Source organism: Lepisma saccharinum, chromosome 4 (genome assembly GCF_977018435.1).
Source record: "Lepisma saccharinum chromosome 4, izLepSacc3.1, whole genome shotgun sequence".
NCBI lineage: Eukaryota > Metazoa > Arthropoda > Insecta > Zygentoma > Lepismatidae > Lepisma > Lepisma saccharinum.
The window spans coordinates 76198740-76214184 of NC_139232.1; the positions used below are offsets into that span (position 1 = coordinate 76198740).

The 15445-nt window shown below is 37.6% G+C and overlaps 1 protein-coding gene across 1 annotated transcript in view; it reads left to right on the top strand.

Moving 5' to 3' along the window:
* BBS1 (Bardet-Biedl syndrome 1) overlaps nucleotides 1-15445 on the top strand; it is a 47777-nt gene that overhangs the window by 5324 nt on the left and 27008 nt on the right. Inside the window, exons 2-4 of the mRNA XM_083121730.1 lie at nucleotides 1302-1461; nucleotides 2971-3070; nucleotides 14154-14269. Of these exons, the coding sequence (XP_082977856.1) occupies nucleotides 1306-1461; nucleotides 2971-3070; nucleotides 14154-14269 (372 nt within the window). The 5' untranslated portion in view covers nucleotides 1302-1305. The remainder of the gene's footprint in view (nucleotides 1-1301; nucleotides 1462-2970; nucleotides 3071-14153; nucleotides 14270-15445) is intronic.

Here is a 15445-nt window from a genome sequence, read left to right on the forward strand (position 1 = left end):
CATCTAGCCATTGTGCAGAGCGAATAGTTATCTTATAATATCCATTTTACATTCATATCAGTACTCTGTTCAAAAATGGAACATTTCAGTTCCAGGAGAGCAGAGAAAGGCTCACTTTCCAGGCAATGTGTTGTTCAGTGAGCTCATCCAGCTTCTTGATTTTTCAAAGTTCATGCAAGTGCCAAGAAACTGTGGAATAATGTACACCCAATGGTGAGGGTCAGACTCCACTAGTGCTCACAGTTCGTCGTTGTCGATGGCTGCTAGTGTGTGTCCATGCGGTTCACTTTCAAGGACCATATTGCCTGATCAGATTTTTTTGAACAATTGCTGTGTAGTTCATTCACTTATTGTGTCAGGTCCAAATGCCCTGTTGATGTTCCAAGCTGCCTCTGCTTCATTGTGTCAAGTTCAAATTCATAAAGAAAAAGTAGACATATTTGGCTTACTTGTTGTGTCTATATGATCACATGGCACGCTAGAACACAACTCACATGCAGGTATATGTACCCCTCACTCTCCAATACACTGGCGGCATTTGGAAATATATAATTTATGTCATCCCAAATCTGACATTTCATGTGAATTTTGAATTCGAATTTTTGGGTGCGTCAGCACTTAAAGGCTATTTTGCAACCGTCAAGCTATATGGGGTCCAGCCCCTTACCTTATGCAAAACATATTTAACAACACAAATGTGCCATAACTTGACTTTTTATGAATTTTGAATTTAAAATTTTGGGTGCATCAGCACTTAGGCTATTTTGCACCTGACACATTATACGGGGTCCAGCTCCTTACCATAACTAAAATATAATAATTGCAGTGTCGTGTTACTAAAATATTAAAATGTTCTGACTTTCATTAAAAGCTGAGGCAGTAAAGGGGCACTCAGCACTCAGAAGGACTAAAAAGAAACAGGACAACACACACAAAATTATACTGGCCATAGTGCCAGTCGCCAGATTCTCGTTTGTCTGCAAAATGCAGTCCAGGGTGTACTATGTGGAAGTGAGGTTGACTTTTAGGCGCTTATGTACAAGGTCATGTCATCTCTTACACCCCGACATTTCATGTGCAACAACCTGATAATGAGACTCCACATACATTCTGTGCTCATTAACTGAAGGTTACTAATGTGATATATAATTGTTCCTGGCATTCGTAAGAATTTTTATTGAAGTAATTAATCTTTTCACAAATTGGCATGCAAGAGTGCACTCTCCAAAAGTGGCATGTACTGTTATAATGCTTGTAATATTGTATAACTTTTTGTTTATATTGGATATTTTGTTTTCCAGAATCATGAGTACTCAACGTTGGTTGGATGCCCATTGTGATTCAAATGCTTCCTTGTACACATTCAGTCACTGTATGACATTAGCCAATCTCAACAGTGATGCAGATTACAAGCTTGTGTTAGTTGATCTGGGAACAGGAACTTCAAATATTAAACTGAAGGTTGGTGCTTGAGCTGTTAATGCTTAGCAGTTTTCATAAAGTTACTTTGAGTTACAGTTACAATTACTTTGCTCAAAAAGTATCTCAGAGTTACTCTTTTTGAAATGCAACTCAATTACATTTATTTTAAAAAGTAACAGTAAGGTACTTTTACATTTTTTCCCCTATTGTACGGTAGATAGATGACCGTCTATAACTCGTAGAACCTGTTGCATGTAGGAACTACCTGAAGGCTGTCCCTTTCACTAATTTTCAGTACTTATATTGAACTTCATAACTCATTACTTCAATCATTGTGGCCTAGGATGTTAAAAATGTTAATATAATGATGGGCTGCCAGGAATTACTAATACTTTTCTACATTTGAGTCCTGGGTGCATGTTTGTCCAGTCATGTATTTCATCAGTACATAATCTATTCTCATTGTCGCAATTAACTTGAAAAGGTAGAAAAGCATCACAAAAAAACATGAAGCAGAAAAAAGAACCAATATAAAAAATATAAAATGTAATAATACAGATAAATTAAATTATACTGATCTAATATAAAAATGGTACAACATTCCATTAAGAAATGTGAATGATTCCTTTACACCTACTTAATTAACCTATTCATCTCTTTTGGCATCTCACACCTGCATCATTGAAGTGCACTTTCAAGGATGATGCACAGGTTGCTATTTTTGCCCCTATTCTTCATATTCCTCACAGATGGTGTGCACTGTACATTCCCTGGTCTTTTCCAATTCTGGGCTTTGCACTAGTCGTTTTTCAGCAGATGAGCCCTGAAATTCTGGCACTTTCTCCCATAGATTTTCCTGGTAGATTTTCTAGAATGTATTCCTTGAAGCCTTCAAAATCTTTTCTTGCAGTGGAATTTTCCATTCTTTCCTTGTACATGCTTTGACATAACACTACACACTTATCTGCACTATTTGTTTGTTCCTGCATTTCTTTGCACTTGTTTTTAACTATGTCTGGCATAGTGGTAGCCTATATCATCTGTACCTCTTGAAAAACAAGATTGAGTTTTAGTTTTGAGTCCACTTTATGCACAGATAGGCTAATCAGGACTGGACCTACAGTTTAAAATGGGATCCGAACCACTATGTGTCTCTGCCAGGTACCGAAACGACATTGTCAGATATCTAATATATGTCTGAAACATTAACTTGATTGCTACTGCAAATTTGCACCATACGTGGTTTTGTTTACAGATTCCTGTTCTGTTTTGTGGCCTACTGGTTGTTCTTATGGATTGTCTCAAGTGCTGTGAAGTATGTTCAACCAAGTGACAGCTGTTGTTTTGCTGTTGTCTAGATATTCACAATAGTTTATTAGGCTTATGTAGCCATGAAAGTATTGTGAATATGTAGACAACAGTGAAAGCAACTCACACAAAGCAGAAGAATTATATGGAATATCAGAGATGACAGAGAAAGCATTGTTATTTGCAAGTGCACTGTTTATTCTTGAAGATTCATAATAAGAGATTTTCTATTCTACATAGGTTTACAAGGGAACGTTGTTAATGTCTGAAAATTCAATAATGGATGTACCTGCTGGAGTAGTGGCTTTCCATATGGATACATGTGAACCTAAGGTGCCAGGTAATAATATTTGCTTCTGGTCTCTTTAGTTTGCTAGTGAGCCTGATAATGTGAAGCTTCTCAGTTGTATATTCAAAATCGTTTTCAGGGGAATTATTTTATAGTTATTTAGCACTTATTATGTAGCCACACTGCCACATAAGTAATTATTATATTAAATATAAAGCGCAGCTAGAGCTGAACATAGTATTAAGGCAAATGTTTCATACAATTGTTTTACAGTGACTTACTCATAATTATCAATAAATATTTTTACCAATCCATAAGGATTTTAGTTCCTGGTTTTGAGTTCTTTATCAGGGTAAATATTGTATTCCATAAAATATTCAATAGCAGTGTACAATTATATTGAAGTGCCCCTGCATAGAGTTTCTAAGGGAATCACCCAATTTCTAATAAATGAGTACATGGGAGGAATAAAGGTGCCTGGAACATGGTGGTGAGTGATCAAATAATCTCCACAATAGCTGAGATTATGAATATGTTGGACTCTATCTTCACATGCACATAAGTGTCTTCATGGCATGGTACAATGAGCATGGGGTAACTGTCCTTTTAAAATGCATGTGTACATAATTACTTATAACACTGTTCGGCAAAATTAAACTTTTTGTCGCTCCCATGAACCAAATTAGGTGATTCTTATAGATTTCGAGCTCCTGAGTTCGAATCCGCAACCCGTTTTTCTCCAAGACGTACCAGTTTTGAGGGAGGGGGTGGGGGCGGGTTTCAATTACCACGCAAAGGTGCTATTCTCCCCCCATATAAAATTGCATGCTATCATCAGAATTTCAATATAAAACAAGCAGATACAACTACATAAAGAGTAAAAGTTCAACATTTGCATGTCAATTGGTGTTCCTGCTCCTCTTGTAATTTGTACAGGGTGTCTCGCTTGTCGCATTCCAACAGAAGTCGGCCAACATATTCACACTCCATTTCCCACTGTAGCGCCTCTCCATGGTAGCTATTTGTTGATGAAACCTTTCACCGTGTCCATCGGAGACCTCACCCAAGCTGTACTGTTGAGGGAAGAAGTCCAAGTGACAATGCAGGAAATGTAACTTGAGGGACATATTAAATCCCATGGTACGAAATGAAGTAATTAACCTGCCCACAATGTCTTTGTAATTAGGTGACTTATGATTCCCGAGATAATTCTTCAGTGATGTAGTCAAATTTCAGTTGTTCCATAAGCGACAGAATGTCACTGCAATACACCAAATCACCATCCTTTGTAAAATTAGGAACTAGGCTCACCTCTCTTTTTCTGTACATCGATATATTCACATCTCGGTCAAGTATATTCCATTGTTGAAGTCGTGATGCAAGCAACAGGGCCTTGGTCTTCGGAAGGTTTAAGTCTCTGATCAGATCATTCAGTTCTTCCTGACTTATCACCAGGCCCGTAGCCAGGAATTCTTATTAGGGGGGGCAAATTCAATCCTAGAGGGGGCAAATTTTTAATATATTGTGTTGCATTGGCAGATATAGCAGGGTACAGAGGAGCACTTGTCACCCTCCTCCAAAAGTGATATGTAACAGGAAAGAGATGATATCTTTAAACTCCAATGAACAAAAAAAGTTCGAGCAACATCAAATAACAATATTTCGATAATGACTTTTCGGACTACCAAAGAATACAAAGATAAAGTTTAACATAAATAGCGACTGTATCGACTTTATATTTACAGTTCGAAAAGGTTAATAGACGATTAATATGTACCAACAGTTTTGGGCTTCTCTGCAGAACTGATTAAGGAAGTCCTTTATAAATCGTGCTTCATAATGTAGTACTCTAGTTTCCAGTATGCAAGATTTTTACGCACAAAGGAATCCAACGAGAATCCAACACCACCATTGTGTTGTGTTATGCAAGAAAAATCGAATTAAATTACATTACATCTACACTTTGATGAATAGTGTAAAAATTTGCAATACATTTTTTGTATTACAAGAGGTTAAGGTACGTATCTCCGAGCAGCTTGTTGTATTATAAGCAGAAAAGGTGTAAGTTTCGAATAAGTGGACAGAATATGCATGACGAACTTATTTTTTTTTACATATGACACGTATAGCTTTCATGTACAACGTATATTTTACACATATGCAACATGGAGCGACGTAAAATAAGAAAATGCATATGCAACATGTTAACGCAAAATTGTGTACGTATTCAAAGTTCCTTTAATATATATACATATCAGTGGCGTGGCAAGACTTTTTCAAGTGTTACCGGCCATCAGACGTTATCATCTCCACCCTACCCCCCCCCCCCCCAAAAAAAAAAAAACAACAACATGCCTTTGATCTGGATTTTTGTTTATTTAGCCACAATCACTCCTAGAAAGAACTACCACTCATGAGAGAGTTACTGCGAAAATCCAGTGAATAGTAGTCGAGCCTTGTCAACCATCTCTGTTTCTTTGCAAAGAGGTGGAAAGGGGAAGAAGAACCACACATTCGGGTCAGTTTGACGTTTCTGCGGTGAACAGACGACAGAATTCCCCTTCTCCAGCAGTGGAAGGAAAGTCCAGATGTACGTAGGCCTACTACTGTTGCTAACTTAGTTTTTGGAGCAAGGTTTGTCCAAATCACGAATCGCATCAAGTACTTATCTTTTGGTCTATTACTAAACGGTCTCAGTTGTAGTTAAATCCAGCTTTGGCTTTGCAGTCTAGCTCTTGTTGCTTCAGAGAAATAGTATCCCCATTTTAGGCAGGATTTAGCTTCTTTCTGGAAATCCAATGTGACAAGACTTGCTGATCTGGTAGGCCGCAGCGGCAACAAGGCCCCTAAACAGGCATATGAATAACCCCCTAGCACACTTGCCTCCAAGTCTTTCCCTGCTGTTCCCTTGCATTGGCGGGCACCATTTCCTCTTGTTGCCTCTTGAGGGTAGCGGAATGGCCTGTCTCTTCACTTTCATCGGCTGCAGAAAAAATGTCCTCTGCAATATACACTCAACTGCAATGCTGTCGGTTAACTTATTTAACAATGTTGTTATTTTATTGAGAAAGAAATAATAATTTCTTTACATTTTGCTGTTACCTGCGGTAACACCGGTTACATGAACACCACGCCTCTGATACATATATATATATTATTAAAATACATTACGTGATCAATTCATATGCCAAATTGTCTCTCAAATGTGCGCGCTCCTTTTCCTCAAAAGAATTGTTCATGCATTTAAGCAGCAACAATCTGAAGTATATATATGGCCTTACTTCTCTCTCTGGAACGTTAGAAACGGCCCCGGCGGCCACCCAGCGTCGAATGACATGGGTATCTAAGGGAAACCCTGGGGCCTAAAGGCGGTCAGGGGCGTGATGCTGATCACATCACTCCCACTCACGACCGGATCAAGAAAGTGTGGGGCTTTTACCCCCACACCCCCTATCCGTCTTCATGGCGTGGTATTAAGCACAGGGGAGCACTTTACTTTTTTTTTTTTTTACTTACTTACTTCTCTCTCTGGTAATTTAGAATGCATTACACAGAAAAATCATATTGGGATCGGAGCGAATAAGAATAGGAAAACTTGCACTTTTACGAAATGTACTTTTATTTGTATAAAATTTGAAAGCGAGGGGGCAATTGCCCTTCTGTGCCCCCTGCAATTCTATAAATATTACACATGTATACACGAAACTAATTCAAATGTTTGTTTTTTAATCTATCACTAGCATCTGTTGCAATATTTTAGCTAATTTTAGAGATATATATATTTTTTATCATTATCACGTTATTGCCACACATACATTTGTTGTTATTTGTTATTTCTGACACATGTGCCTAATCACATCGTAAAGATATCTCAGGTTACTTAGTGTGTAGTAGTCATTTTCTTGTAATTAGAAGATACTGTACACCAGTGGTGCAGGAACGTTTTTCATTTGGGGGGTACAAAATTCAGTCTCCCATATATATATATATATATATATATATACACACAGGGTGATTTCGAACTCCCATTACAAACTTAGGGGGGTGAATCTAGAAGGAAAAACAAGCCGAAAGCTTTGATAACCACATCACCACAGAGTGTTTCGTGTATCATGCGATATCAACAATTGCAAGGGAGACGTGAGATAGGGGAAATCCACGAACGAACTAATGTAAACATGATGTGTTTGCTGCCTCGTTTTGAACACGCAGAGCCGCCCCCCGTGCCGGAGTGTTTAGCACATCGCGCTACGACGCCAAGGGTTCCGGGTTCGAATCCTGGCCTGGGCATGGATGTTTGTGAGTGTCCATTCATCAATTTCATCATATCATCACTCATCCCCATCTTTGCAAATTAGCCAAAAGTGGCACAAAAAGCGAAGTAAAATAAAGCAAATCAATGAATGAATGAATCAATCAATCATTAAATTAGAAGAGCATTGCAATTATTTCAATTTGAGACGAACACGATTAACAATAACGCTAGCACAGATAGGAATACTTTTCTAATAAATAAATTGTAATAACATTACAGTCTGCGTGTTCGAGACGAGGCAGAAAAGACATCATGTTTACATTTGTTCGTTCGTGGATTTCCCTATTTCACGTGTCCCTTGCAATTGTTGATATCGCATGATACACGAAACACTCCGTGGTGATGTGGTTATCAAAGCTCGCTACGGCGTCAAGTATCTTGGGTTTAAATCCTAACCTAGACATTGGTGTCATTTGTTATTTCATCATATCATCCTCATCTTCGCGATTACCCAAAGGTGGCAGAAAAGCGAATTAAAATAAACCAAATCAATCAATCAATTATGGAGATATTTTAGAATGAGTAATCTTGAATTTCAGTCTGTCTATTATTTGTCTTGGTCAGTTTATAAATACTGTCAATGCTTCTTACAACATCGCAAGTATCATTAATGTTTTGGATTTTGCTCAGGCAAGACTCCCAGGTTGTTGTTTTCAAGTCGTCTCTCTTACGAGGAACGCTAGTGGCAACCCTGCCACGTGCCCCTGGTAGTTATGTCAGAGCAAGCGTTTGCTGTGTTGGGTTGCATACGTACAGGATAGATTTTAAGCGCTTATAGCGCAGAAACTAAGCTCTTTCGAGGTTAACTTTATAGGGAAAAGTTCCTTGTTTTTATGATATCTACCAGCACCCAAGCGTTGTTGAAAGAGTTTTGTGACACCCTGTATATATATATTACTTCACAGGTTCCCATTCCTGGGTATAACGTGAAGGCATGGGAAATATTCCATTTTAGAACAGCACACACGAATTTCCTGTTATTTAATGCTAAATTTGAACAAATAATTGTTATTTCTTTGTTTTTCTTAGAATTTATGATAATTTAAGATGAGATAATAATTCCAAAACATATAAAGCTCTGGACCTTGTTCTGGGCTAATGTTGAATTTAATGGAACGGAAAATCAGGAGTTCGAAATGTGAAAATTGCGAACAAAGATACATCTATTAATTTTAATGTAGGTTGTGATTTAAAGGGTGTGAGGAAGATCCCCCCCCCATCTTGAGCCATTCCAATCAGGAATAATCATCTCCCACCTACTGGATATAGAAACCATATTATTGAATATATCATACTTATAGAGTTCCACTTCAGTTCAGATCATTTTAATGTCCCATATAAAATTATCTTTAAAAAATTCATGGCAAAGCATTTATTTGTAATATAATTAGCTGTACCTAATGACGCTGTTCAAGCACTGAAAGTTCTATTATTACACATACAAAACCAGAATCCTTCAGATCTCAGAGCAAGCAAGGAAAACCATACGCTCGAAAGTTTCTTTAATTTCAATCTTTGGTGGACATTATGAAGAGCCAGCCAAGGTTTATTTTCATATGTAGTGGTATTAAATCTAGAATGTAGGTACATGTGTGTGTTTTAGGATGACATGCCAATTCTTCGTCCTCCGTGGCGGAGTGGTTAGCATAGCATGCGCTACGATGACAGAGGTTCCGGGTTTGAATCCCGACCTGGACATTGGTGTTATTTGTGAGTGTCTCTTCATCAATTTCATCATAATCATCACTCATCCTCATCTTCGTAATTAGCCAAAAGTGGCAGAAATGCGAAGTAAAATAAACCAAATCAATCAATCAAACATTCCCATCTCACTCAAAGACCTTGTGAATCCAATCCAAAATCAACTGAATGTGAAAGCGGGTTCAATTTGTGTTTCATTGTATATCAAATTAGATTTTAAGCAATTAGTGTCTAATTCTAAGTATACCTAATACATAGGTAAAAATAAGTCCTCCTCCCTCTGATAATATCACAAATCGCACTGCTTTAATGTGCAGGAAGCATTTCATTTCCAGTGGCGTCGCGTGCGGTTCACATACGGGTGTTCATAATAAAATTTTTATACTGAATGGAGATTTACTCCTCTCCCCTTGTAACTTCATATTCAATTGAAAAAGTAAGAATAACAATTAAACTTATTTTCAACTATTTCCCACAAAAATCACACTATATTTGAAGTAATACAAGATTTTTTATTCAATTAACACTTTTAATTACACAATTTACAATTAGTAATGGCTAGTGCAAACTAATTAGTATAACATGCAATCTCAGGTATGTACAATGCTAGACTAACATACTTCGCAATCTACTTTCTATTACACCGACCATATGTTAACCAACGACATTCATTGAAAGCACGTGCATCGTTAGCGGGACAGTGGGGAGGATGCATCCAGTCCAGAAAAGAATATTTTCTGTATGTAAGATATTTGGGTATTATACAGAATGCCCTCACCCTGCCCACAATAATTCGGTTGGGATGCTTATGTTTGAAGTTTCGGAATGCTTACCTATTGAACAATGCAGAGGTCCGTCTGGTGAGGGCCCATCGTTTTTAATTCCGTTCGTTCTGCTTCGCTCATTTGCGAAAATGAAGTTTCTTTCAAACTCCTAACAGTATTCATAGTGTACAAAACACAACACTACACTACACACACACACACGGCACAACACACATACACACACGCACGTCTGAAAGCCAATGGACGTAAATTCACCCAACCGCTTGCCAATAGATATCGTGCTCTCAACAGTCGACACCACTCTAATCACGTTTTGCCGGTTGCCGCCAAAGTTCATAGGCTTTTTTTATTGCCCTGCAAAACGAACGGAACTTGACCTTTCCAAGAACAACGTGTCCCCTTTGCAGTTCTCCTAAAGCAACAGTGTTGCCAACAATTGAAACGCAGAAGTTTCTAAATCTTCAACATGTGCTAAAAGTTGCTGAATGAAATTTACAGGTGAAAAATGCAAAATATATTTTTAAAAAGTGCTGTAAAGAACAACTTACATCAGGTTTATTCCAACCAATAAATTAAATTTCAATGTTTGTGCGTTTATATGTAGATTAAAAAATAACTTAATTTCAAATGAGATAATTTTATGCATATTTCATTTTAACTTTCTAACTTCAAAGAAGAAAATATTATGTGTAGCAAAAATGCATCTCTAGTATTCTGAAAGTTATATTTTGTTCTTCACAATAAGCATATTCTAATAACGTATAGAATAGTAAAAATAATTTACTAACATCAATTGATAACTGTTTTCGGTAACAGCTTTTTAGGCCTAGGACTCCATACTATTCTGAGTATAGTTACCAGAAAAATACACGTTCAATTGATGTAAATATAGTCCGCACTTTCCTTTGCAATTTAAGTTGGTGAGAGTTCTTTTTTTTCCATTAAAAACGTCGATTACTAAAAAAAAAGTTGCATAGTCTGAATGGCCCTTAGACGCACATGCGCAAATCATATAAACCACGAAAGATATGTAACTCCTGCAGACTAGTTTCTAAAGAAAAGTCGCTCGCCACTATTCCTTGAACTTTAGCGCCCACAGGAATTTAAAATCCGCCAGGTTTAGCGATTTCTCACTAAAGTTTGCAACTATGTAGCGCAGACCGTCTCGAGTCACCCTAGACATGCCTTGTATGCTGCACTGTGGTGCCGAATGCTAGAAGTATTACCGCTTGAATCAGGACTCCCAGCACCATATGTTCGCACAGCCCAGTGAACATTTTCACGGTATAGTGGCCAACAGTCCCTTAGCTGTCAGTTTGATGCGACACGCACAGGAATTGTGTTCAACGCAATCCGTGGAACACCGTGGGAGTCAGTGTTACCAACTCTCTAAAAAAGTTATCAGACTTGAAAGACGTCAACTCCGAGTAAATTGTGTGTATATATTCGAACATCAAAGAAGTATATTTTTTTCGAATAAATATATGTGTGTGTGTGTGTGTGCATTTAATATGTACGTAATTTAAAATATTTACATGAGTGTTCACGTGCTCATGCGAACATTATCACGCGACGAGCCTGTTCATTTCACATAGGAATGATATCGCGATGAGACGAGTCGAGAATTGTCACAGCCTCATTTCGTCTCCTGGAGTGGTGAGGTCCTTCTCATTCTTGTTTGTGCTTATTCTTGTCTTGGTTTCGGATCAAAAGTTATTAAAACTTTTTCTATATTCACTTCATGCTCAGATAGGCTAATCGGGACTGGATATACAGTTTAAAGTGGAATCCAAAGCACTCTGCATGTGGGACCCGTTAATTACAAGGCGAGGTATCTCATCCTGACCCATGAAATGTTTAGTATAAGCAACATGTACATTGTGTCATCACTCTCACAACGTACAATATCTCATTAAAGCAAAAACTTTAGTTCATAACGCTTTTCTGCTTTACATCTTGTTTCGACACTGCGAACCATCGAAATATGGAATTTTATCCTGACTAGATTAAAATGGGCAGCACAGGCTTGCAATTGTCACTACTGGATTTAATTTGCAATTACAATAAATAAAATACATGGCTAATTTGAAAAATAAATTAGATATACACTTGGTATGTCTGAAAAAGAGATAGCATTTTAAATTTATTTTAAGCAATTTCTTCAAACATGATAACCAGATTTTCCAACGAGATCGTCTCTTACATCAAGTATCGTCTCGCTTTGATTTTGCTGATATTTATTTCATTCTCGTCTTGAAATTTGAGAGAAAACAGATTTTTCTTGTCTTAGTAGCATCTGTATTTTCAACAAATCTCTTAATACGAGGTATGTAGGTTTAAGTATAGTTTTCCGAATATCCTCTCATAAAGTTATGAAAATTATGAGTGAGGTACGGGAGTAGATTGTACCCCCCCCCCCCCAAGTTGGTCAGTCGTGTCTAGTCTTGTTTGTGTAAGTATTTCGTTTCGGAAAGTTCCATTTGAAAAACTCAAAAGAAAAGGAAGTCAGTCATATACTTTTCTGTCTAAGATTTATATCTTATCTTCGAATAGACGTGACTGTTTCTTAAGAAAAGTGTACCCCCTTAAGCAAAAGAGCATTCACCTGGAGAGTGATTTTCTGAGAGTAGGCTAAACTTTACCTGATTCCACTGTTCCACACACATTTTAAACAATTTTCATCTCCTTAAAGAAGTTTCCAAGAATACAGGTCAATGAACTAAATCATAGCAAGCAGAATGTAGTAGAATAAGTTTACAATGGTTTGAATTTCTGTGGTAAGGAAGATAATGGTTATGAGTTATAAACAATTTAAACTTTTTTTATTGAGCTAATTGAAAATAGGTTATTTTAACAGTAGCAGCTTGCGTCTGTCAAATTATCTAAGGGGGGTACAGGGGGTACAATTAGATTTACGGATTTAGAGAGGTAGGGTACCTCCTTCAAAAATTTAGGGGGTACATTCACTGCTGTACACTATGCATGTGCAGCTGGCATGGGCAACCCACTTTAGTTGTGCAAGAGCACTCTCATATGTGTTCGTGGAACTCTGAGTGAGCAGCATTACTCTAGCATTGTAAGAGGGGGGAAGAAGGGAGCAGATTTTCCAACCACTTTTTCATGAAATACACAGAATGTGCTAAGAAGTTACGCGCGCACACACACACACACACATACAAATTAAAAAAACACCCGTATTCCACATGTTCAATGACACTATGGTTAGCAGATGGTTGTTGATGTGGGGTTTAAGTTTTAAGAGTAAGGAAAGGAATTTACAACACTAAAATTAGGAGAAAAGTTTGGCATTATAATAAGTCAAATTTGCAACGGAGTTTTTTGCATTATTTAACTTGGTAATTGTTCCTTGATTTTTGAAGGAATCTTGAAAGGGGGTAAAACAGAGGCATTAATTCCCAGTAATTCAAAGTTGACCTGTGTTTTGTAAATTTATTTTCCCCAGAGTGGTTAGCACAATGCACTACAAATTGAAGGATCCCAAGTTCATATCCTCGATAATACATGCATTGCTATATTGTATATTTCATGTTTTATGTTACTTTCTGCCACATTTGAATAATTTTGATGATGAGAATGTATGTTGATTGGACAAATCTGATGGACAATCATGCCGGACCAGGACTCGAACCTTGAATCTTGAGTGGTGAGTACCACTCAGTGCTCTTGACTATTGAGGTCACTCCATGGATGTATCATTGAGTATACTCCATCATTTATTTCACCATTCACCATCATTGCAAATAACCCAAGAGGTAAGTCTTGAATCTTTTCTGGCCATGAATAATGAATGTATGCTCTCAGGATGAACTCACCTGGTTGCTATTCTGAGAGAATCTATTCAACAACCCAAGGAGTGGAAAAGCAAAGTAGAATAACAAAAGTAGGAAGTAAGAAGAAACATATTTTTTGTAGTGGATTAGATACATTTTTGTGAGATAAATGATTCCTTTTGAAGTCTGGGATGCTGAAATGTTAACGAGTATAACTGGAAATTTTACAAAATTGGAAGTTTTGTGCAAGGCTGTTTTTGGCTCTCTTTCCTGCTCAACTTGCCTATGTTCCTTATATCAACATCTTTTTGGATTTTTTTCATTTGTCGTTCAGTGATATCCTTAACAATGATAAATTCCCCTACCCTGGTGTACCAGTACCTGAAAAATGAACAAAATACAAAACAGAAAAGGGAGTAATTCATATGTGAAACCCCTGGGTGACTTCTGGGCCATCAAATGATTTTATTTTATTTTTCCAGTACATCTGTATGCTCTTGAAAACATTTTGTGTAATACCTAATTTTGCTTGCTTTTTACAGCTATTGCTATAGCATGTGGCTGCCATGTATATGTGTACAAGAATTTAAGACCATATTTTAAGTTTACACTTCCATCCTTGGAGATTAATTCTTTGGAGAAGGATTTGTGGATTCAGGTTTGTTCCATACTGCATTCCTACAACATAAGAAAGAAAGAGATATATATATATATATTTACCAGTGGTGTATACTGGGTTAAGAACATGGGCTATCGCACCATATCTTAGTGTTCTAATGGACAAATATTTGCTGATGGGGGTGTTTTTGTTTTTTTAAACTCATTTGGGGTGGTGGGTTGAAGTGATGTGACTCTGTGATTAAAAATATATACCTCATAAATAAAACATGGAAATATACACTGTCAGTAAGGAAAGGATTTCAAGAATTCCATTCTTATTTGCATAAATGAGAGGCCCATATTGTGAAATATTATGTAGGCCTATATACGAGAAATAAAATTTCAACGTACCTATTTTCACAATTTTAAGTTCGGGTACTCCTTGTTGGCGCAGTAATAACGTCATTGCCTTGAAACTAAGGGGTCCTGGGTCCGATACATGGTGGTTTAGATACCACTTTAACTGTAGGTCCGATCCCCATTAGCTTATCTGTTCATAAAGTGGACATACAAGAAAAATCCACAACGATTTGGAGCTTATCGTCATTCGTAAGCCGAAAAGACAGCTTGTTAATTATATCCCTCATTTCAGTTCACTACACAACACAACACAGCACATATCATTCACAAAAATACAATCCACTCACTACTGTATTCACACGCTGCCTCTAAATAAATTCCATGCACCAAGACCACTCGACACGATCTAGATTCTAGACTAGAACTGGCCCTTGTCATTTCGGTAAACCATTCCCGCTCAGCCAACAATTTTCTACTCCCCACTGTATCTCTAGTTGTTTGAAGGTCAACGACCTCTTTTTCAACTCCTCTGCAAGCGTTCAATGATGTTCTTGTCCCTGCCACATGACACTTTCCCGCGATAATTTGGCTTCAAAATTCCCCATTCTTGGGAAAATTACATGATGGGAAAAATTGGTTTGCAACATTGACCCAGACTGTTGAGGAAGTTCAGAGGTTTTTTTTCCCTGCCATATGCAACCCTGTTCTCTCTCCTGTAACAGTTTGACTCCACAATTTCCCGATCCTGGGGAAATTACATGGTGGAAAAAATTGGTTTGCAACATTGATCGGAGCCCTGTCAAGCTTACCCGTCACCCCCGTGGAGTTGCCCGCCAGCTGGGCCAGGCGTCTCGCGAATTCAAAGAAAGTGGGC